We start from the raw sequence: 22,248 nt of genomic DNA, 5'->3' as shown, positions 1-22,248 counted from the left end.
ATTCCTCACTATGACTTTTGTACTAAGATTATTAAGCTCAGCTGCTGCCTTCAATATTTGGTTCTATAGACATTGAAAGCATTTTACTTTGGCATTTCTGTAATATGGCACCATTAATAGCTGTCTTCACCCATAATACCCTAATTAAACAACCATCTTTGGGGCTGGTAGTATACATAATGAAGGAGCAACAGCCTAGTTCCTAGTAACTAAGTAAAAATTTAGGTTATGCCATTTTTTTCTTGCATTTTCTTGATTTAGAAGTTAAACCATGGTCACATTTCCAGTTTCACCAAGTCTGTATCTTTCTGAAACAAGCACAAAATCTCAAGAACCATAAGTGTTTCTACCTCCAAATCCACTCTTTTATCACTTTTGAACAATAAAGCAGTTAATCTAATGATTTCACAAACTTGTAGTATGTGATTTTCACCCGTTTAGACTAAGGTTTTCCAAAGTATGATCTAATTAATGTTAGGCTGAAAGAGAATAAACCCTATATTTAAAACAAAATGAATTTATTTGCCCTTTGTGCCAAAATACCTCAAGAATTATAAAAATACTGAACTCAACTGTAATTAGACCTAAAGAAATAGAGAATTTAAAAAATTCAATGTACTTCAGAAAGCATATAAAATTGAGAACATCACAAAACCAAGAATGTTAAGTCGTAAAACAAATTTATTTTAAAAATCAATATCTTGCATTTCAGATATACAGATGTATCTTTTACCAGAAGGTGAAAACACCTTTTCCAGAATCTGCTTTCAGCAGCATCAATACTGATTTCGAAACTGGTTGCTTAGGTCTTGGAGCTCTAGCACTAAGGTGTCCATAGCTGTTATGTCATCAGCTAATTCCCTGGACATTTCTCCAGTGGCCACATCTGTAAAAAGTTGCTGTAATATAAAAAACAAAGCAGAAGTATTAAAATAATAAAAATTTCTTTAAAATAAAATAGATACAGAGTATGGAGTTGAAAAACCTTTTGCATAATAATACTATACAATTAAAATAGCAATGGTAGTGTTTTTTTCTGTTCACTAGCCTAGAAACGTACAAGCTGCAATTAAAGGGTGAATCAAAACAACATGCGTGAACTTATAAATTCAAATAAGCTCTGCTCTTCAAAGCATTTGCCTAAATTCTGGTTATTCACTTCAATGTTATAGGATGGTTTTTGGATGAACAGGCATAATTCAACCAAACAAAACGAGTTTATTTATTGCGTATGCAGCAAAACAAATATGTTCTATATTCAAATTCATATAAATCATACCCTCTATGCTGCTTATTTGAAAATTGATTTGGCTTAGGCCTCAGAGACCACAAAGATTATCCTAGCAAAAAAGTCCAGCAAAATCAAAATAACTGTGTCCTCTCCCTGAAAAAGGAATTGCCTTGGGAGGTTTAATGCAACATATTTCAATAATGCTACCATAGCTGAAAACATTTGGAAATGCCTCTCCAGGAACTGCCTGCTGAGCCAACACAGGCCCCCAAGAAAATCAGCTTCAGGATTTTATGACCCATTGTATGCGTGTGTGTGCACACGTGAGTACATGTGTACATGCAACTGTATATATGTTTTATTCAGAAATATCATTTACGTAGCTTGCCAAATATCTGTTTCATTGGATTTGATTATATGATTTGTACAGCATTTCATAACAAAATGTAGTAGGAACTGCTCCAATGTCATCAGTAGAGAAGACACCTTTTAGGAAAATAATCTAGCCTCATATAGTTTTTTTTGGCTTTTTTTAGTTTTGTGTGTGTGTGTTTTTAAACTAAGAATTACAGTACTTGCAAATCATAATCAATCTGCATCACTTCCCTGTGGGGTAAGGAGGAAGCACAGAGAAACTGAGGCTTAGAAAAAAAATGAGTAATTTGCTGAGACTCTGTTCTGTGTCCAGGCTCTCCAGCATTCTCATGAACAGCCCCTTCATGCCACTCTTGGCAGCAAACCTGTATAAGGACAGGGTGCAAATGGGCAGGGGAGTCACTCTGTCCTGGGAGAGCATGGGCTGGATGATTTGTTAGGTGAGTCTCTAGGTACTAGGAGCTTATTTCCATGAAGTCCCTGGCCTGGCAAGAAAAGACCCGAGATTCATTCAAGTAAGCCTATTTAACGTAGGCTGCAAGCAATTTAACATAGTTATCCTCATTCATTTTCAATCTTAATTCATTTTCACTTTTTAAAGTATTCTAAAAAAGTGACTTTTTTGGAATGCATTTCAGTATGACAAACCTAATTCATTAAACAGAAAAGGTATAAGATCTATGAAACCAGAGACTACCAAATATATGTAAAACATGCTTCAGAGGAGGCACTGGGAGGTAATTTTTCCCATTTTTGGATAATCCAGTTGGCACCTAATGAGAACAAAAATCTAAACACAGATGATGTTCTGGGGTCACATTTTCATTATTTGGGAATCTACCATAATATGGAAAGGTGTGCAGTACCTGCACAGACGATACTATTCAAGTCATGTAAGTATAGATTTATATAAAGTAGTAATTCATAAGACAAAGCTCTGCACAGACAAAAGGAAGCCACAGCACACCCTGAAGAAGTAAACTAGTGTGGATGGGTTGGTGATACAATCAAAAAGTAGGAAACAAAGCTCCCACTTTGGGAAGGGAAGTCACAGGAAAAAACCCTGCCTTTCTGACTTTGAGGGAGCTCTTAAAGATTTCTGAGAGACACAATTCTGAAGTGCTGCCAAGCTAGGAGGAAATACAGCTCTCCTGGGTCATGCAGATAAATAGGAAAAGTGAGTAAGTTAATTAAAGAGGCAAAAATGATGCCTTGATCTGAAAAGATCGAACTATTAATAAGAAAAAAAAAAACTCTGGTAAGGCAGTTACAGAGTAAAAAAGTATTCAGAAATGGCCTCTGTGTACCAGAGACTTACTCTCAGAAGTAAGTCAAAATTACTTTGCAATCCAATATGCAATAGTGAAAGCAAGTAAAGGCTAGAAAAGTAAGTGGTAAATTGTGCTAGAAGTTATATTTGTCCAAATTTTGCTTCCAGAGGTATAATCCAAATCTGGCTGCACAGTAAAATCACACAGGAAATTCAACAGATCTCCTAGGTCCATCCCAGACCTGAATCTACATCAATCACAGATAGAGCCCAAGAATCAATCCAGTTTTCAATAAAACTCCCTGAGTGATTCTTAGGCATCTCCGACCCAGCACTAGTCCATAAGTTAGTTGTTGTGAACTAATGACATATTTCAGTTGTCAAACCTCAATCGCCATCTACCTTAACAATTTTGCTCAAATCCATACACCACCTATTTAACATTTTTATCTAAGTCAATTTTTTTTTTTTACTTAAGAGTCTTTTTAAAAGGAAACATTACATTTCGACGTGAAATACAAAATAAGCAATAATATTCATGAAATTATAGGCTTGATGAGCTAGTCTACTTTTTTCTAACATGTACTGAAACGAATATATATTTGAACCAGAAGTTTACCAGTGGCATATATGCCACACTTTGGGGGAAAATGACAATAAATACAAGATCATTGTTTTAATTTAATTTAAGGAAAGCATTAAGGGCTGAATTGTGAACATTAATTTCAAAGACTTTTTTTTTTTTTGGAGACGGTATCACTTTGTCACCCAGGCGGAAGTGCAATGGTGCAATTTCGGCTCACTGCAACCTCTGCCTCCCGGGTTTGAGCGATTCTCCTGCCTCAGCCTCCCGAGTGGCTGAGATTACAGGCACCCACCACCACACCCAGCTGATTTCTGTATTTTTTAGTAGAGATGGGGTTTCACCACGTTGGCCAGGCTGGTCTCAAACTCCCGACCTCAAATGATCTGCCCACAATGGCCTCCCAAAGTGCTGGGGTTACAGGCATGAGTCACTGCACCTGGCCAATTTCAAAGACTCAAGTCACATACATTTAGAGTGGTGTAGCCATTGGGCCAATAGTATCCTCACTAACACAATCAACCATGAGGAGGCTGCTATGTAAAATATAACATAGGCCTAAAATTATCACTGATGTAAAAGAAGATTTAACAGCAATAAGCTGATATTAATGACCTTTTTCTTTTTTTTTTTTTTTTTTTTTTTTTTTGAGACGGAGTCTCGCTCTGTCGCCCAGGCTGGAGTGCAGTGGCGCAATCTCGGCTCACTGCAAGCTCCGCCTCCCGGGTTCCCGCCATTCTCCTGCCTCAGCCTCCCGAGCAGCTGGGACTACAGGCGCCCGCCACCTCGCCCGGCTTATTTTTTTGTATTTTTAGTAGAGACGGGGTTTCACCATGTTAGCCAGGATGGTCTCGATCTCCTGACCTCGTGATCCGCCCGTCTCGGCCTCCCAAAGTGCTGGGATTACAGGCTTGAGCCACCGCGCCCGGCCCTAATGACCTTTTTCTATATGACAATTCCAATTAATTCACATGTCACTCTCACCTTTGCTTTAGATAACAAGCCCCGTAAATTGAGTCGAACAGAGGAAAGCATTTGTACAGCTTCTTGGGGACTGGATTTGTTTTTACTGCATTTTATGGCCACTGGAAGATAAATATGGAGAGAAATATCCATTAAAAAGTGTTAATAATAATTCACAGGGACAAAAGCCAATTATTTAATTAGAATTTTATAGTAACAGACTTTAGAAACACTTCTACCTGGAAAGTTTTTATTTTTGAAAAAGAAAAATTGTGTACATAGCTTTTCCCTTTATCCTTCTTCTTCTTCTTCTTCTTTTTTTTTTTAAAGATACAGCATCTCACCCTGTTGCTCAGGCTGGAGGTGTGGCACACAGCCTTGAACTACTGGCCTCAGGCGAGCCTCCTGCTGCAGCCTCCCAAAGCACTGAGATTACAGGTGTGAGCCACAGAACGCAGCCTTTCTTTATCCTCCTTTAAGAATGATCATTTACAGCTCCAGGGAATTTTGAGAAAAACAGGTGATTTTTGGTGAGTTATGGATCACTGAGAAGAGACCCTAAACACCTATACATGCAGGCATTTGAGCACACACACGCACACATGTGCATAGACAAATAAAATTAGGCGAGGAGACAAAATATTATTGAAAACAAAGTACCCACACAGACAAAAACAGATGCAGCACATCTTTGTGTGGCTTTCCATGCTACCAAGTCCCCAATGGGGACCTCACAACTGCTGATGACACAAGCCCAAGGAAGTGACGTGCCAGATCTGTATGGCTCAATTCTTACTGCATTTTCATAATCAGGGTTTGAAGTACCATTCAGGAAGCACTGACAACAACCTATGTGTCTTCATTTAGAGAACGTGACCACAACCAGGTTCTTGAGTTCCTGAGCAAGGCTTGGCATCAGCAGGGAATGGGGAAGAGTGACTCACAACTCTGCTCGCAGCATTCTGTGGAACCCATTTGGCCAAAACCTGAAATTACGAAGAAGCCATCCTCCTTCCTGGTAGAAGGCCTGGCTATTAATGCTTTATGAGAACAAGTGAAGAGCTTTGTACAAACATAATGCCCAATATTTCCCCACTGACTTGTTCTTGGTTTTGTTCCCTAAATTATGCTCACCAAATTTAAACAGACCAATAATCAGATAGTATTTTAACACGACACTAAACAGCACAAGGATTAAAGTCTACTTCATACTCCAGATTGTAGACCAAGGATAGAAAATCTTTTTTTTTTTTTTTTTTTTTTGAGACAAGGTCTCACTCTGTCACCCAGGCTGGAGTGCAGCGACACAACCATGGCTCGTTGCAGCCTCAACCTCCAGGATTCAAGTGATTCTCCTACCTCAGTCTCTCAAGTAGCTGGACCACAGGTGCATGCCACCACAACAAGCTAATGTTTTATTTTTTAAAATTTTTTGGTAGAGATGGGGTCTCACTATGTTGCTCTGGCTGATCTTGAACTCCTGGGCTCAAGTGATCCACCCATCTCGGCCTCCCAATTACAGGTATGAGACACCATACCCAGCCCAAAAGATTTATTTTTGCATGCAAACACTAATGAATTGGTAGAGGCTGACTATGCCAGGCAAAACAGAGTTCTGTCATTAATTAATAATATCTTCCAAGGCCAGCAAGAACTAGGTTTGACATTCCTATTTTAGAGTAATAATGAGGAATAATAATTAGACTTTGACATTTCTCATTAAAAGGCGAAAGGATGCATAGTAATTAGCAATGTTAAGCCCATTTTCAAAAAGCAGAGTTAGCCCAGAGATAGTGAGGATTATTAGTCTGTTTTTCTTAGTAGAGGAAAGTTGTAACCACCATGCCAGCGGTATTTGAGCTGTTTAGTACCTAGCAGTTCAGATCAGAAACTGCTGTATTTCTTTTTTTAATCCCTTATTTTTATTCTGACACAAAAAAAGTAAAGCAAAAAGACAGATATACTCTATTAGTTTTCCTACTAATCCCATTTCCAAAAGGCATTATAGGTTGAGACAGAGAGAGACTGCCAGAGGGAGAGAAATAACTTGCTGTTTCAAATCATCAGAAAATCTGAAGCAGCAGCGCCTCCTCTGTAGACTGCAGTTAAAATGCATTAACTCTTATTTTAAAAACTCTCGGATGGCAAAGAGCTAAAACACTTTAGCCCACCCTTTCCCAGAAAATAAAATAGCAGAAACTATAAATGTATACCTTCCAGACAATACAAATGAGCACACAATGATGACACTGTTATAGGGAGGCCTCAAATACTATATCAAGATTGCAATATCTTATCAAACTTTCTGAAGCGCATGGCTACCTTAATGATAGCAACCCAAGGAGTAAACCATGTGGAGATTTTTAAAAATGTTATGCAGTCATGCATCACTTAATGATGGGGATACAGTGTAGGAAATATGTGGTTAGGCAATTTTGTTGTTGTGAGAACATCATAGGGTACACTTACACAAACCTAGGTGGTATAGCCTCCTATGCACTTAGGCTACATGGTATACAGCCTACTACTCCTAGGCTACAATCCTGTACAGTACGTGACTGTACTGAACACTGCAGGCAATCAGAACACAATGGTAAGTATCTGTCTATCTAAACATTGGGAAGGTGCAGCAAAAATATGGTTTTATAATATTATGGGGCCACTGTCATATATGTGGGTCCACTGGTGACCAAAATGTTGCTATGGGATGCTTGACTGTATTTCCTTTTTATAATTGGGTGGGGTGGGAGAACAATGTTTTGAAGAGTCTCACACACAGAGAAACCCAGCTTATTCTTTGAGCACTGATGTACAAAATTTAACAAGGAAATGGTTAAGATTTATCTTTGTAAATCTAAAATATCATTAGAAACTAAAGCTGGGCATCCACTCAAATATGCTTAAAATGCTGTAGGAGCATGAACACATAATTCAATGATGTCAAAGGAGAACTTAAAAGAATGGACACTTGTTTTTCTCCAAGTATTGCCCTGATGAAGAAAATGATGCCAATAATAGTTTAAACCCAACTTTAAGATGCAAAATAAAGATTTTTTCCTAGAGTATCTCTTTAACCTGCATATTTCTCTTTGACAGATTTAATACCATTACTTGGTGAGTACAGAAAATATCGTGGCTTTGACTGTTACAGACCAGCAGTTCATATAAATGCTTAGAGTTGGCAAGTTGAAGTAGATAAGATAAATTTTTCAAAGTAAATCCCACCCTGCTAATTATGTACCTAATACATCAGTGTGGGTTTCCCCAAATATCATACTATATCCACAACGACCAAAAGCATAAGGACTGGATCCCATCTAAGCCCATGCACATGAATTCTAACCACCCCCAAAACATCCTTCTATGCTCTATTAGCAGTTATCCCAAACTTTTCTACATTGCCTTTCAGCTATATAGAGCTCAGTACTTCTACCTTCTCTGCCAAAAGCTAGGTGACCCATGAAATTAGATATTTATATCCTTTAGGTCAAACACATCAAAGGTCAAAAGCAGAATTTTCAACTACCAAGCTTATTTCTAAATTGTTTGAAAGTTCTGTGACTTCTTTATAAGCAAGCCAAACTTTATCCTTGTTCTTAATTTTTCTCTTTTTAGTTTTGAGTCCCTTATCATCTACAGCTCAAGTCCTCTATTTTGGAAGGAACAGGGTGGTGGTGAGAGGGTAGAGTATCAACATCTACACCACGTGTGAAATACTGCTAAGTGTTTGAATGTTTTCATTTATTCTTCATGGGTAGGTATTATCCCATTTTACTGATGAGCAAAGTAAGGCTCAGAGAAGTTAAATTATTTACCCAAGGTCAACTAGCAAGCATGTGGTAGAGCCGGTCCTGGAGCCTAGGTCTCCCTGATTCTAAAGCTCTGCCCTTTGCATTCTTCCCTGTTTGCTCCCTATTTGTTGTAATCATTAGTGGCAGCAAGGAGGTTAGTTGGGCAGGGAAGTAGGAGGAGAACTTTAGGATTGGTTTAAGGTCCTTGTAATTCAGTTCTTAACATTGGGGGCATCATTATTTTATTGGGACTGCATCACGTACCCATCTTCAAATATAAATATAAAAATGCATTACCAAATTTAACTGACATTTTTAAAAATTAATAATTGAAAGCAATACTTATTTGGACTATATTTACCCAACAGGCATATAATTTTGTATGTAAGGTTAAACCTCTCTTCAAACAATATCCTCTACCATTCCCCAAAGGTAAGGCTTATATTTTATATTTCTTTTGTATATGCTATAGCTCTTTGCATATTGCTATGTACTCCAGAGATCTATGTGTGAGTCAAGTTAAAGTTAACAGATTTCCTTAATGCTACGTAATCAACACAAAGAGACTCAGTGTGGAATGAAGGTTATACAAAGTTGTAAAGGTGTTTCACATCTGTAAAAAAGTTTCTAATTTCTGTTACTTGTTCCAGCAGAATATAAGCCTCCATCCTGTTTCTTCTTATTATTCCAAAATGCCTATTACATAGTAGGTGGTCTATGAATGTTTGCTGAATTAAAAAAACAATGTCAATATAATGAAATAATTTGATATTATTTATAATGGAACTTAACTTTTGACCAACACTCTTTTTTTTTTAGTAGAAAATAAGTCAAAACATTCCATGGATATCAAATGTTACATCAAATACCATGTGCAAGTCCTAAGGCTCTTTGAACAACTTCCTTAAATGATGTAATATCTTTCTCCCAACAATTGGACTGGGTGTCACACTTGTATGCCTTTGAGAGGCACTGGAAGGCCTGAGGAAAGAGAAAGAACAACATTCAGTATAACAAGTAGAATTCACATTTCAAACTCTGTTTCCTGGAAGTCATATGGAACTAATTCCAATGTGAAAAAGCAGCATCTGCGTTGTACAGCACAGCGTCTAATACTCTCATCAAAGAAGGGGTAGAAATGCACACCCAGCGGCAAGAAACCATGGCAAGAAATCAAATGGATGTACCTGGATTGAGACACTTCCCTGTAACCAGAAAAATATAAAGGCCAGGTTTGGAAATCTGTAAATGTACAGATTTTCTCAGCATTTGTAGCCATCAGTTTAAAAACCCTGTTTGGAGAATGAGGCATGAACTTGGTTAAAACAATGAACTTGCTGGTAGATATAGGTAATCTCACAGATGTTTAAAACACCCTCTTTCAAATCCTTGAGGGAGAAGTCACAGATCAGAGAATTCTGGGTACTCTTAATTCCATATATGCAAGAAAGTCCATAATTCAAGGAGAAATGGAAGGACATGAAAGTAGGAGTATGCATGTGTGCAGGTGATACGTGTTCTCTGGGCTGACAAGGCCACAGTGGAAGCCAGCTGTGTGGACTGAGGGAGGAGAGAATGGCTAAGAATCCCACAGATTAGCTGTGCCGTGGCTAATTCCAAACCCACGTAAGGAGTATACTTGATTTGTTGTGGGTGTTTTGAAAAGAAACATAAAACAATTATTCCAACCTTGGAAACTCTGCAGGCTCCTTTAAGTTCTAAGATAAGAAGCTAAAGGCATAACTTGAGTGGAACTTGTGTTCTATCACACTTGTGAGAAAGGGCAGGGTAACCTTTGTAAAAGTATATGTTTTGACTTAAAAGTTCTCTTTCAATATCCTTATCTTGTTCCTTTTTCTCTTTTCCTTTCCTAGTTCCCACCTCAGATCTAAACACTCCTTCTGTCCTTGTACCCATCTACTGTAGTCTTTAGCAACGTGCCTGCAGAAAGGGGTGTAGAGTAAATAACAAAAGCCAACTCTTTGCTGCAGATTTAGTAGGGGTGGCCATTTCAGGAGGCCCTTTAGGAGGAAACAGAGAACCATGTAAGAAAACTTCGTGGAAAATAAAAAGATGAATGTTACAGCCCACAATTCAAATTATGTAGGTTAAAGACTCTGAATCAGAACTGAACTCAGGCATACTAATCTTATCTTTCAGATTCTTAAACTCTTCCTCCACCCATCAAAAAAGTAGATCTACTACAGACATGTTCAAATGAAAGGTAAGGACTCAGGAGGAACGAAGGACTTGCCTTTTCATTTTCATCAGGCTTTTCACTCTGCCCATTTCCATATACTTGAGCATACAGCCTCCAGATTTCTCCATCATTTGTCACTCTTGAAGTCACTCTGCCAAATAACTCCTGCAGCTTTCCTTTGAGGCCAGTTGTGACATCTCCACTTCGATCAGTCATCCCATTAATCACTGCCCTGACTAGAATTTTAAGAACCTTAAAAATGCACAGGAGAAACTGGTAAGCTAGAAACCAACAAACAATAACAAAAACAAAGAGCTACCTCACCATCATCAAAGACAATGACAATGAAAAACCTTGTGAAATTTGTTAAGAGTATCACCTTTAAGCTTTTGAAAAACAAAATAAAATTCAATCCTGAAGCATTCTCTAGGATCTCATGCTGACTACCTCTCTGGATGTCCCTTCAAAAGCTTCTGCAGAGGGTTCTTTCACTCAAAGGGCCCCATGTTCGGTGCTTGGCTCTTCTCACCTGGAACATTCTCTCTGATGACTGGAGGCTTCACTAGTGTCTATGCAACTCCAGCCAGATTCCCCTCTGGAGCTCCAGGACTGTGCACCTCAGTACCTACCAGACAGGTCATACCGACATCCCTCTCCATCTATCCAAGGTGAAACATAGATCTCAAATCGCTCTTCTTCCTGGAATCTCTAGGTGAGCCTATCCACACAGTTCCCAGAGCCAATAACCTGAGCATCAACCTAGATTCTCTTGCACTTCTGCCACAACTACTAATTTGATTTTCAACATTCCTAATGTTGATTTGTTTTGGTTTTCAACATTTTCTTTCATGCTCCCCATGTGCATGTTCAATGGCCAGTGAAATAGCTGTTGTCCTAAATAGAACAACATTGAAAACAACGTTGAAAACAATCCTAAATACAGCTTCTCCTACCTTAGTTTAGGCCTCATTAACTTCAATCTGGGCTGCTATAACAACCTTTCTAACTCTGCTTAAAGAAGTCCTCAGCCCCTCCTAATTACTAAAAGACAAACTGCTAATATATGTGCATGCGAAGTATCTAGTAAGTGTCTCTTTTTCCAACCACCTCAAGTTGGCTCACCATTTTTTTTTTTTTTTTGAGATGGAGTCTTGCTCTATTGCCCAGGCTGAAGTGCAGTGGTGCGATCTCGGCTTACCACAACCTCCGCTTCCCGGGCTCAAGTGATTCTCCTGCCTCAATCTCCCAAGCAGCTGGGACTACAGGTGTGCACCACCATGCCTGGCTAATTTTTGTATTTTCAGTAGAGACGGGGTTTCACTATGTTGGCCAGGCTGGTCTTGAACTCCTGACCTCGTGACCTGCCTGCCTTGGCCTCTCAAAGTGCTGGGATTACAGGCGTGAGCCACTGCGCCCAGCCTAACTTCTTGGCTATCTTATTATCATCAGTTAGTCTGTACACATTCTATCCCAGATGCTTTGAATGCTGACAGATGGATTAAACTGCAGCCCACAGCAGGTTATATTATAAAAAGGCACATCTATGATATCTACATTAGGCTGTGTATCTGAAGGCACAGAAAACACAACCTCAATCTTCCACTCCTTTGATGGTGGGACAGCAAAAGAACCAGCTTGAGGAAAGTACTGTAACACCATGCTAGTCAGCGCAGTCCATGGACTGACAGCACCGGCATCAGAGCTTGTTAGAAATGCAAAATCCTGGATAAAAATGCTGATCCATCTTGGACCAAGATTCTGCATTTCCAGTAAGCTCCCAGGTGATGCTGATGTTGACGGTCTGTACAGCACACTTCGAGAAGCAAGACTCCAAGAGACAGCTGCCCGCATCTTTATTTTTACTGTGAACTGTGGGGAGAGGATGGCATTTTATCATTTTGTATCACCAGTGTTTAATATACTGCCTGGCATATGGCAATTGCCCTGACTCAATAAATGCTTGTGCCGGAAAGTGTAGCTAAGAGAAATGCAACCAGTGTGAGATCTTGCTGTCTCCTCCTAGAACATTCTGATCTGTGTATGAGATGTGGCTGAGGAATAGGGGCTCCTCTGGAACGTGGATACTTTTAGGAATGTGAACTCAGACTCATGGTCCTAATTATCTATAGTGATAAAAGAAGACAGAAAATTCAGTTGTGCTTTTTTTTTCCTGTTTGGACAAGGTACATTATCTCTGTCTGTAAATTCACATTACAATCCCACATGTGTACTTTTAAATCTGAAAGTAATGAAAATCATATTACAATCCCATTGGTGTTTTAAATCTGAAAGTGACAATGCAGAAGAAACAGTCTGAATGTGTACTACTTGTTTCAAGTGGTCATTCTATAAGCATGTCAGGTATTAACATGTTTTGAAAAAGATGGTCTATTAAAATAGTTACTAATATGTAAAAATGAAACACAATAATGAGTGATACTTTGCTTCTTCTGGAATCCCACAGTTGGTTCAACATCCTGTCCCTTCACTTTAGCCTACTGGGGAGACGATGTGGGGAGAGAAAGCTTTTGGTGTTCTTGCCAATAAAAATGAAGAGCTGTAGTACTGGCGTTAAAGATGGAAAAAGTTGGTCAAGTGGGTGTGTGCCTCCTCTGTGTATGTGTGTGTGTTTGCAGGGGCATGAAGGGAACTGCAGAAGGGCAGGGAGGTGAAGCATCTGTCTGTTGTAGGGGGTAGACAGGGGATGAAACTGTAGGTAGGGCAGATACTGAATGCCCCTGCCCAGTTCATATGCAGATGTCCCCCGAAGAGAGAGGAGCGGGGGCAATGACCAATTTGTTTCATGCTCCCCATCTGCATGTTCAATGGCCAGTGACATAGCTGGGCCTGGAGCTTAGAAGAGTTCCACACTGGAGGAATAGATAATGAGAGTCATTGAGGGTCATGGCAGATATTGCCTAAAGAGACTGTGTTGGGCAAGAATAAGGCTGAGGATAGAATCTTAAAGAACACAACACTTAAGAAGAGGGCAAGTAGGCTGGGTGTTGTGGCTCACACCTGTAATCCCAGCACTTTGGGAGGCAGAGGCAGGCGGATCACCTGAGGTCAGGAGTTCAAGACCAGTCTGGCCAACATGGTGAAACCCCATCTCTACTAAAAATACAAAAAAATTAGCCGTGCATGGTGGTGGGTGCCTATAATCCCAGCTACTCGGGAGGCTGAGGCAGGAGAATCACTTGAACCCAGGAGGCGGAGGTTGCAGTGAGCTGAGATTGCGCCACTGCACTCCAGCCTGGATAACAACAGTGAAACTCTGTCTCCAAAAAAAAAAAAAAAAGAGGGCAAGTAGAGAACTCACTCATCAAACTAAAGGAGTGGTCAGAAAGGTAACAAAGTGATGTCATGCAAACCAAGGAAGGAGAAAGTTACAAGGAAAGTACATCCACGAAGGATCAGGAATGGAAGATTCCACTGGATTTGGCAATCATAAGGGTGAGTGACCATAATCCAGAACCAAAGCCAGAACAAGAAAGGCAGGAGAGATCATGACTTCAGACAAGAGGCTTAAAAAGAAAGAGAAAAACATAAAAACCAAGATGATTATTAACATCAGAAAAAAATGAAGAGAAGCCCCCCATAATCACAGTATCCTATAATACTAATTTTGAATATCATTTGCATAGGCATTTAGTGTATTTGTTTAACCAAAATCGTTAATATAAACATATTAGGATAAGAAAGAGAAGTAGTGGAAGTGCCGGTATGACAGTTCTCATTTACTATAAGAGGAAGTCAACAGATAATGCCTCATTTTGTTTAATTAAAAAATAGCAGTAATATAATACCTATTAATATGAAATATGGAAATGTGCAAATAGCAGAAGAGATGCTAAAGGGTTTCTTTTTTTGGGAGAAGGATTTTGAAGAGTAAGGAGGGGTAAAGAAGGAAATTGGTATACTTTGTAATGAGCCTTTACTATTATTTGACTTGTAAAACTATATACCTGTTATTGTAATATACATTTAAAAACAGAAAAAGCAGACATAAATACATTCAAAGATTGGCAAAGAAGAAGAAAAAAATGATGACGCACATGAATATTCATTTATTAGACTTGCCTTTAATGTCCCATAGTGGTGATTACCTGGGGATATTTGGGGGTGGTAGTGACTAAAAGAAGGAAAGGAGGGTTTGGGGAATTTGGGGAGTGCTGGTAATGCTCTGACTCACCTGCTTACACAGGTGTTTTCTCTTCATGAAAAAAAATTCTTATGTTTACTTATGATTTGTATACTTTTCTGTACGTACACTACATTTCAATAAAAATTTACTTTAAAATTATTCCCTGTACTTAAGAAAACCTCATAAAGTGAAGGAAAAATATGTAGTGTTATTTAAATACATTAACAAATGAAGTTAATATTCAATCTCAAAAAGTGGTTCTAGAGTGATAACAATTTTTTTTTTTTTTTTTTTTTTTGAGACAAAGTCTCGCTGTTGACCAGGCTGGAGTGCAGTGGCATGATCTTGACTCACTGCAACCTCTGCCTCTCGGTTCAGGCGATTCTCCTGCCTCAGGCTCCTGAGTAGCTGGGACTACAGGTGCATGCCACCATGCCTGGCTAGTTGTTTTTGTATTTTTAGTAGAGACAGGGTTTCACCATGTTGGCCAGATGGTCTCGATCTCCTGACCTCATGATCTGCCTGCCTTGGCCTCTGATAACAACTATTTTAAAAAACCATTACAGTAATTGTATAACTTACTGGCTAATATTATCATTCCTATTCCCACTAAGTCAGAAAATTCAAATTCCAGTTATCCAGACTGACTGCAAAAGCAATAAATTTTAATATAACATATACATAACTTTTCTTTAGAAAATAGATATTTGAGATTAAAACGAGTAAAGAGTGTTATGATAGTATTTCTTTGATTAAACGAATCACCCATGAGTACAATTACCTCTTGGGCAGTCTACAAGTTTACCAGTACTACACCCCTTGCCTCATCAAAAGTGAAAAAAAAATTAACTAGGTAAATGTTTTTATCCACGGTTACAAGTAAGTTGTTATGAGTAATTAACCTATCAGCAACAAGTCAAAACTATAAATTACTACATATATAAAAAGTGGCTCAAGAGTAGAAAATTGAAGTTTAAGATTTTAGAGGTGGAAAAACTCTCGGGGAAACAGGATCCAAGATATGGCCACAGGGATGGGTTGTCGCCGAAATAAAGACTAAGGCCTCCATTATGTCCAAAGTACTGGAGATATTATCTACCTAAACACCAAGTATCAAGACCAGCTAGATCTAGAATGGACAGGAGGCTACATAGTGGCTGAAGTAGGCCATGAACATGGGGAAGGGACTAGGAGACTGGTAAATAGCAGTAATGAGCACAGGCTCTCTGTCCACTACATTACAGAACTGTTCTATTAAAGGGGCCAATATACAGGTAGAGGTTTGAAAAGTATGAAGCAATATAAACATATAAACTATTACGATTATCATTGATCCTCAACTACCTTACTCTGTTGGAAGTGGACAGTAACGCCCACATTGCTGGCTCACTCACTGTACTGCCCTGCCCATCAGCTCACTTCCATGTTTCCTTATGGTTCAAAATGGAACTCAAGAAAAACAGAATTCACCACCATGGTGTCAGCCCTTGATACCTCCCTACTATTTCTGCTGTGAGCACTCACTATGTGTCAAGCCCTGTGCTAAGCATGTGACCTACCTGATCTCATTAAGTTCTCACAATAACCCTAGGAAGCGGGTACTTTATTACCCCTACTTTACAAATAAAAAAATTGAGGCTTAAAGAGGTAAAACCAACTTTCTCATGGTTATACAGCAAGTAGGTCATGAAGCTGGATTCTGATCACCAGAGACCTGTGACTCCTGAGCTTAGATAAGGATGAGGAGATGAAAACAATGAGGTAGATAACACCTCTTACATATATAGTCCTTCCTTTATGGCTCATGTGCCACATGCTTTATGAGCCCATGTAACCCACCCAACAACCCTATGAGGACAATGCTGTTGTTATGTGCATTGTGCAGATGAACAAACTGGAGCACAGAGGAGCTGAAGAACCTCTTCCAGGTCACACCTAGGGAAAGCAGGCTTCAGGCTTGAATCTGAATTCAGTCTGAGTCCTGGATCCTGTTATCAAGCATTTGCTACATTAATTTACAAAGCACAGCTCCCAACTCCTCTTTCTTCCTTTCTATTAAGTTCTTTTACATTGGAAATGTTTCTCTTTTAAGAAATACGTATGCTAGTAATTTTTATCATTTCTTTGCTAAATCTCGAATCAACCAGAACCAGAATGGGTTTTGTTTTTGTATTTTTTTTTAAATTAGAATTTCCCCCACGTCAGAGCTAATACAACATTTAAAAAAGAAAATTTTTATTGGGTTTATCGGCCAATCACAAACATTACTAACAGAGTAAATTTCTTTCTAATCTTTTTATTATGTGTAAGTTTTATAATATAATATTACATAAACTGTTTTATCTTCCTTTTTCACTGTAACATTATGCTATAGAATTTTTTTCATGTTTTCCACATACCCTTTAAGTATAGTATTTTGATAGATTAAAGATATTACACTGGGTTGATAGACCATAATCTATTTAGCAATTCCCCCGCACTTAGATCACTAGGCTGTTTCCATGTGCTGCCACTGTTATCAGTAGTAGTATAAATAAAACACTTCAGTGCATATCTTTGTGCCTAAAGACTTTTTTCATACTGAACCTTTCCTTAGGTTAGAATTCCAGAAACGGAATTATGGAGTTAAGAGAATAAATATTTTAAGAGAATAAATATTTTAAGAGATAAATGAGGTATTCTCTAAAAGGGCTAAATCAAATTAGGTGCCAATGAACAGTACTGTGTATGAAAATGTCATTTAATTGCATATTACCAGCACTGGGTATATAAATATTTTTTAATCTTTGATATTTTATTCTACAAAAGGTATGCACAGCTATTATTCTGAACTATGTTTCTTTCATTATTAGTGAAGTTAAACTTTTCCATTTCCTTAAATATTTCCAAATGTTTGTGGACTAAATATATTTCCTTTCTAAGAAATTTACATATTTTCTTTCTTTCTTTCTCTCCCTCTCTCTCTTTCTTTCTTTCTTCCTTCCCTCTCTCTTTTTTCTTTCTTCTTCTTTCTTTCAGATGGAGTCTCGCTCTGTAACCCAGGCTGGAGTGCAGTGGTACAATCTTGGCTCACTGCAACATCCACTGCCAGAGTTCGAGTTTCCCTAGTGCCTCAGCCTCCCAAGTAGCTGGGACTACAGATGCACGCCACCACGCATGGCTAATTCTTCATATTTTTAGTAGAGATGGGGTTTCGCCATGTTGCCCAGGCTGGTCACTCCTGACCTCAGGTGATCCACCAATCTCAGACTCCCAAAGTGCTGGGATTACAGGCATGAGCCACCATGCCTGGCTTACATTTTTTTCTTATTTTGTACTGAACTCATTTTTCCCCAATGTGAAGTTTTATTGTTAATCTTCATTATAAACTAACACAAGTTGCCAACTCCTTCTGAATCCTAACCTCGCACAACATCAACCTTGCTTGAAAAAAGGAAAGTTAATGATCTGAAAAAGTTACAGTAAACATGTGAGAAACCCTGGGGAGACAGAAGCGGGTTGGATCCTAATATGGTGGAGAATATAGCTCAGGTGGAAAAGGGCTAGGTGCCAAGGTTCACAGATGGGCTGAGAAAAGTGTTTATCTGTCCCTTTTACTTCCACTTCCTACTATCCATGACATTTACCATCAGCATGGAGAGACTGAAACAGCAGTGCCAATCCAGTACAAAGCAGGGACCATGTGTGCACATCAAGGCAGAAGGCCTGGCTAGGGTGGACAGCAGACAGCAAGGGCTTGGGCAGCCTGGCTGGCCCCTAAGGGTGCCCTTCTATTTTGCCCTCTACTCATTGAGGTTAGATAACTACTCAGGAAGATGGGTACTGCAAAAGAGCAATGTCTAGTGAAGGTAAGGGAGGTTTCCTGAGGAACCAGGCCACTTGGTGGTGGTGGGAGGTGGCAGTGGCAAAGTGTATCCAATGGGTGAGCTCCCCCTATGGCCCAGCCTCACCAGGAAGGTCACAAGTTAGGTCCTGGGCTTTAGCCCCTCCCATCAAGTACATATTACCAGTTGAACAGACAATACCCCAGGGAAATATGAGCCAACGGGAAAAAAATTAAGACATCCAAAAGTACAACCATGATAAAATAAACAAATTCAACAGCCTATGTGAAAAAGAGTTAAAGGGTCATGTGCAGAAACTCTTGTAACTTGTTTTTATAATATGTATTCTCAGGAAGTGAGAAGAAAACCAAGGGAAGAGATGAGCCCCCTTGGGTAGCAATATATATGGGGAAGGAAAATAATGTGAGGACTGAACTTGGGGTTGTTTTCACAGAGAAGGGAAGATGAGGATGAGTCTGCAAAGAAGATTAGGATGCAGCAGCTGGTGTGATAAGAAGTGTGGAATTCTGGAAGCCAACGGAGAAGAAAGGAGAAAGCAATGGTGTTTAATATTGCTGGAAACCTGAGGACCAGCAACTGTCCACTGGATGTGGCAATCGGAACTTGACAACAGTACTCTAAGTGGACTAGGGGAGATAAAACTGCAATGGCGTTAAGTTCCAAAAAGGATGAGGAGAGGAAGCAGAAATAATGTGGAGAGATGCCTGTCTTGAGGGATTGACTACAAAAAGAGCACCAGAGAAATGGGCTGATAATAGGGAAAAGTAAGTTTTAAAAATTATTTATACACAGTTTAAAACATTGGTAACTTAAAAACTAGGGCACTAAATAAATGCATTTCATATTTTCCTCTTTGTACTGTAACAAGTTATAAAGGTAAATTTTAATTCATGATGTTTATAAGGAAAGGCCCACTTGCCTTTTCATCTGAAAACTAAATCTAACAGTCTACTCCAAAGATAAGCTTTAATCTCTGGGTTTTTTTCCTTGGGGTTCTGGACACCCTTGTGGATCTAATGAGAGTTTTTCATCCTCTTCCTAGAATATGCACATATCCATATACACAAATTCTTTCAGGGTATGTCAGGGAATGTCATAATCTGCTGAAGACTAATAACAGAAACTTCTCAGAAATCCTAATTTGTCCCACATGACCTGGGATTCCAGTCTTATCTCCCAATATTGTATATGACTAAGTTTGCATCTCTTTTAAAAAGTTTTATTAGTTTTCCATCAACTCCCTTCCTAGTCTCATCAGCTATTTTGTCACTTCCAGATGTTCGAATCTCTGGTGGTGTTCACTAAAGGCAAGACTTTCATAGGAGTGGTTGAGGTCTTTCTGGTCTTCCCTTGCTGTACCTCTGTGCCTGTCACCTCTGCTACCACTAACAGCTCCCAGTGAGGTACTAGATCTACTCCCCTCTTCATGAACACCACTATTCTCAATGCTACTGCTACAACTGTTTTCTTCCTGAAACAGAGCACAAAAGCTGTGGTGTGGTGGGCTGAATAACATTCCCCCAAAATTCATGTGTACCCAGAACCTCAGAATCTGACCTGAAATAGGGTCTTTGCAATGTTAACTAGTTAAGATGAGGTGTCATTCTGGACTAGAGTTGGCCTAATTCCAATGACTTCTTCCTCAGAAGAAGGGAACACACAGAGGAGAGGAGGTGAAAATGGAGGCAGTGATGGCAGTTAGGCTGCCATAGCTGAGAAACACCAGGAGCCACAAGAAGCTGGAAGAGGTGCAGAAAGACTCTTCCCTAGCGTCTGCAGAGGAACATGGCCATGTCAACACCTTGATTTCGAACTTGACTTCTGGTCTCTAGAACTCAGTGGGGAGAACAAACTTCTGTTGTTTCAAGGCAGCAAGTTTGTGGTAATGTGTTATTGTAGCCCTAGAAAACTAACATTGCATTTTTAAGCAGAAAGACTAAGACAGTTAAAACACTGAGAAAAACTCTTCCTAGGGCACTCTCCTGGCTTCTGGAAATCATTTTCTGGTTTTAGTTCAGAAAGCAATAAACATATGAATATCACTGTCACAGCCTACCCTTACTATGGCTGGTGACCTACAGTACCCCACTCACCGGCCAGAAGTCCTTATTTTTGCATGTGCATAAGTTTTAAATATCAAATCTCTTGATCTTTTCCATAATGAAGTATGGCTTTTTGTCATGATAAAAAATGTCGTCTTCATCACCAAGCCAATAAAAATATTTGCCATGCTTTCTTTTAGTGTTTTTATGGTGTCATATTTTCAGTGATGACAATGAGGATGACAGCAGCTACATTTAAACAGCACTGTGACCAGGCGCGGTAGCCCATGCCTGTAATCCCAGCACTTTGGGAGGCCGAGGCAGGTGGATCACTTGAGGTCAGGAGTTTGAGATTATCCTGGCCAACATGGTGAAACCCCGTCTCTACTAAAAAAATACAAAAATTAGCTGGGCATAGTGGTGCATGCCTGTAATCCTAGCTACTTGGGAGGCTGAGGCAGGAGAACTGCTTGAACCCAGGTGGTGAAGGTTGCAGTGAGCGGAGATTGTGCCACTGCGCTCCAGCCTGGGCAACAGAGCGAGACTCCATCTCAAAAAAATAATAATAAAAATAAAATTAAAATAAAGGATCAGGCACAGTTGCTCACACCTGTAATCCCAGCACTTTGGGGGCCAAAGCAGGCAGATCATGGGGTCAGGAGTTTGAGACCAGCCTGGCCAACATGGTGAAACCCCATCTCTACTAAAAATACAAAAAATTAGCCATGCATGGTGGCAGGTGCCTGTAATCCCAGTTACTCAAGAGGCTGAGGCAGGAGAATCACTTGAACCTGGAGGCGGAGGTTGCAGTGAGCTGAGATCATGACATTGCACTCCGGCCTGGGTGACAGGACGAGACTCTGTCTCAAAAAAAAAAAACCAAAAAACAAAAAACAGCACTTGTATGTATCTGCCAGGTACTGTTCCCAGCCCTTTACATATATTAACTAATTTACTCCTCTTAATAGTCTATTAACTCATTTAATCCTCACAAGAATCCTACTAGACAGGTATCGCTTGGAACTGAGGCAAAGTGGTTAAGCAAATTGCCCAAGTCGACGCAGCCAGTGACTGGCAGAAATGGGCTGCCTAACTCCAGAGTATGTGCTCTTCCCTACAACACATCCTGCTTCTCAAGAAATTCCAATTTAAATATTTTATTTAACTGAATTTATTTTGGTTTCAAGCTTTTGGTCCTAAACGTTTGGGCAGCTATTTCAATACGTATTAAATATCCTATTTTTATCCCACAGATTTAAAATGCCATCATTATTACGTACTAAATTCTCATTCCTACTTGAATCTGTTTCCGAATTCTCTATTCTGTTCCATTTCATTCCTGCAGCAGATGTTAACTCTTTATATAATAAGGATATTATTAGCTTTTTATCTTTCTTATTTGTTACAAATATCTTGTCACATATTTTTTAAATGTGATCATAAAAATTCCTTCCAGCTTTCTTTTACTGCTTCAGAGTTCAAGAACTTTTATCACTATCTACTTCTATTGCCTATTCCTAATTTTTCTATGAGATTAAAAAACATTTAGCATAGATTTAGTCTATCTGGAGTTTGTTTGGTGTATCATAAACTAATCTGATAAACTTTTTAGACTCGGATATTTAGAGAGATTTTTTTCTTCTACTCTTTCTCATTTTAGTAAAATATACATAACATGCAATTTAGAATCTTAACCATTTTTAAATGTACAATTCATCAGTATTAAATACATTCATAATGTTGTACAACCATCACCAGCATCCATCTCCATAACTATTTTCACCTTGTAAAACTGAAACCCTAC

The 22,248-nt window shown here is 39.1% G+C and overlaps 1 protein-coding gene across 1 annotated transcript in view; it reads right to left on the bottom strand.

Annotated features, from left to right (window-relative positions):
• Positions 1-663: 663 nt before the first annotated feature.
• Positions 664-22,248, bottom strand: part of TTC27 (tetratricopeptide repeat domain 27) — a 187,607-nt gene continuing 166,022 nt past the window's right edge. Inside the window, exons 17-20 of the mRNA XM_007970975.3 lie at positions 10,468-10,665; positions 9,083-9,194; positions 4,444-4,544; positions 664-899 (exon numbers count right to left, since the gene is read on the bottom strand). Coding sequence (XP_007969166.1) covers positions 777-899; positions 4,444-4,544; positions 9,083-9,194; positions 10,468-10,665 — 534 coding nt within the window. The 3' untranslated portion in view covers positions 664-776. The remainder of the gene's footprint in view (positions 900-4,443; positions 4,545-9,082; positions 9,195-10,467; positions 10,666-22,248) is intronic.

The sequence above is a fragment of the Chlorocebus sabaeus genome, chromosome 14 (assembly GCF_047675955.1).
Source record: "Chlorocebus sabaeus isolate Y175 chromosome 14, mChlSab1.0.hap1, whole genome shotgun sequence".
NCBI lineage: Eukaryota > Metazoa > Chordata > Mammalia > Primates > Cercopithecidae > Chlorocebus > Chlorocebus sabaeus.
The sequence above is the reverse complement of the archived record's forward strand: the minus strand, read 5'-3'. Positions and strand labels throughout refer to the sequence as shown.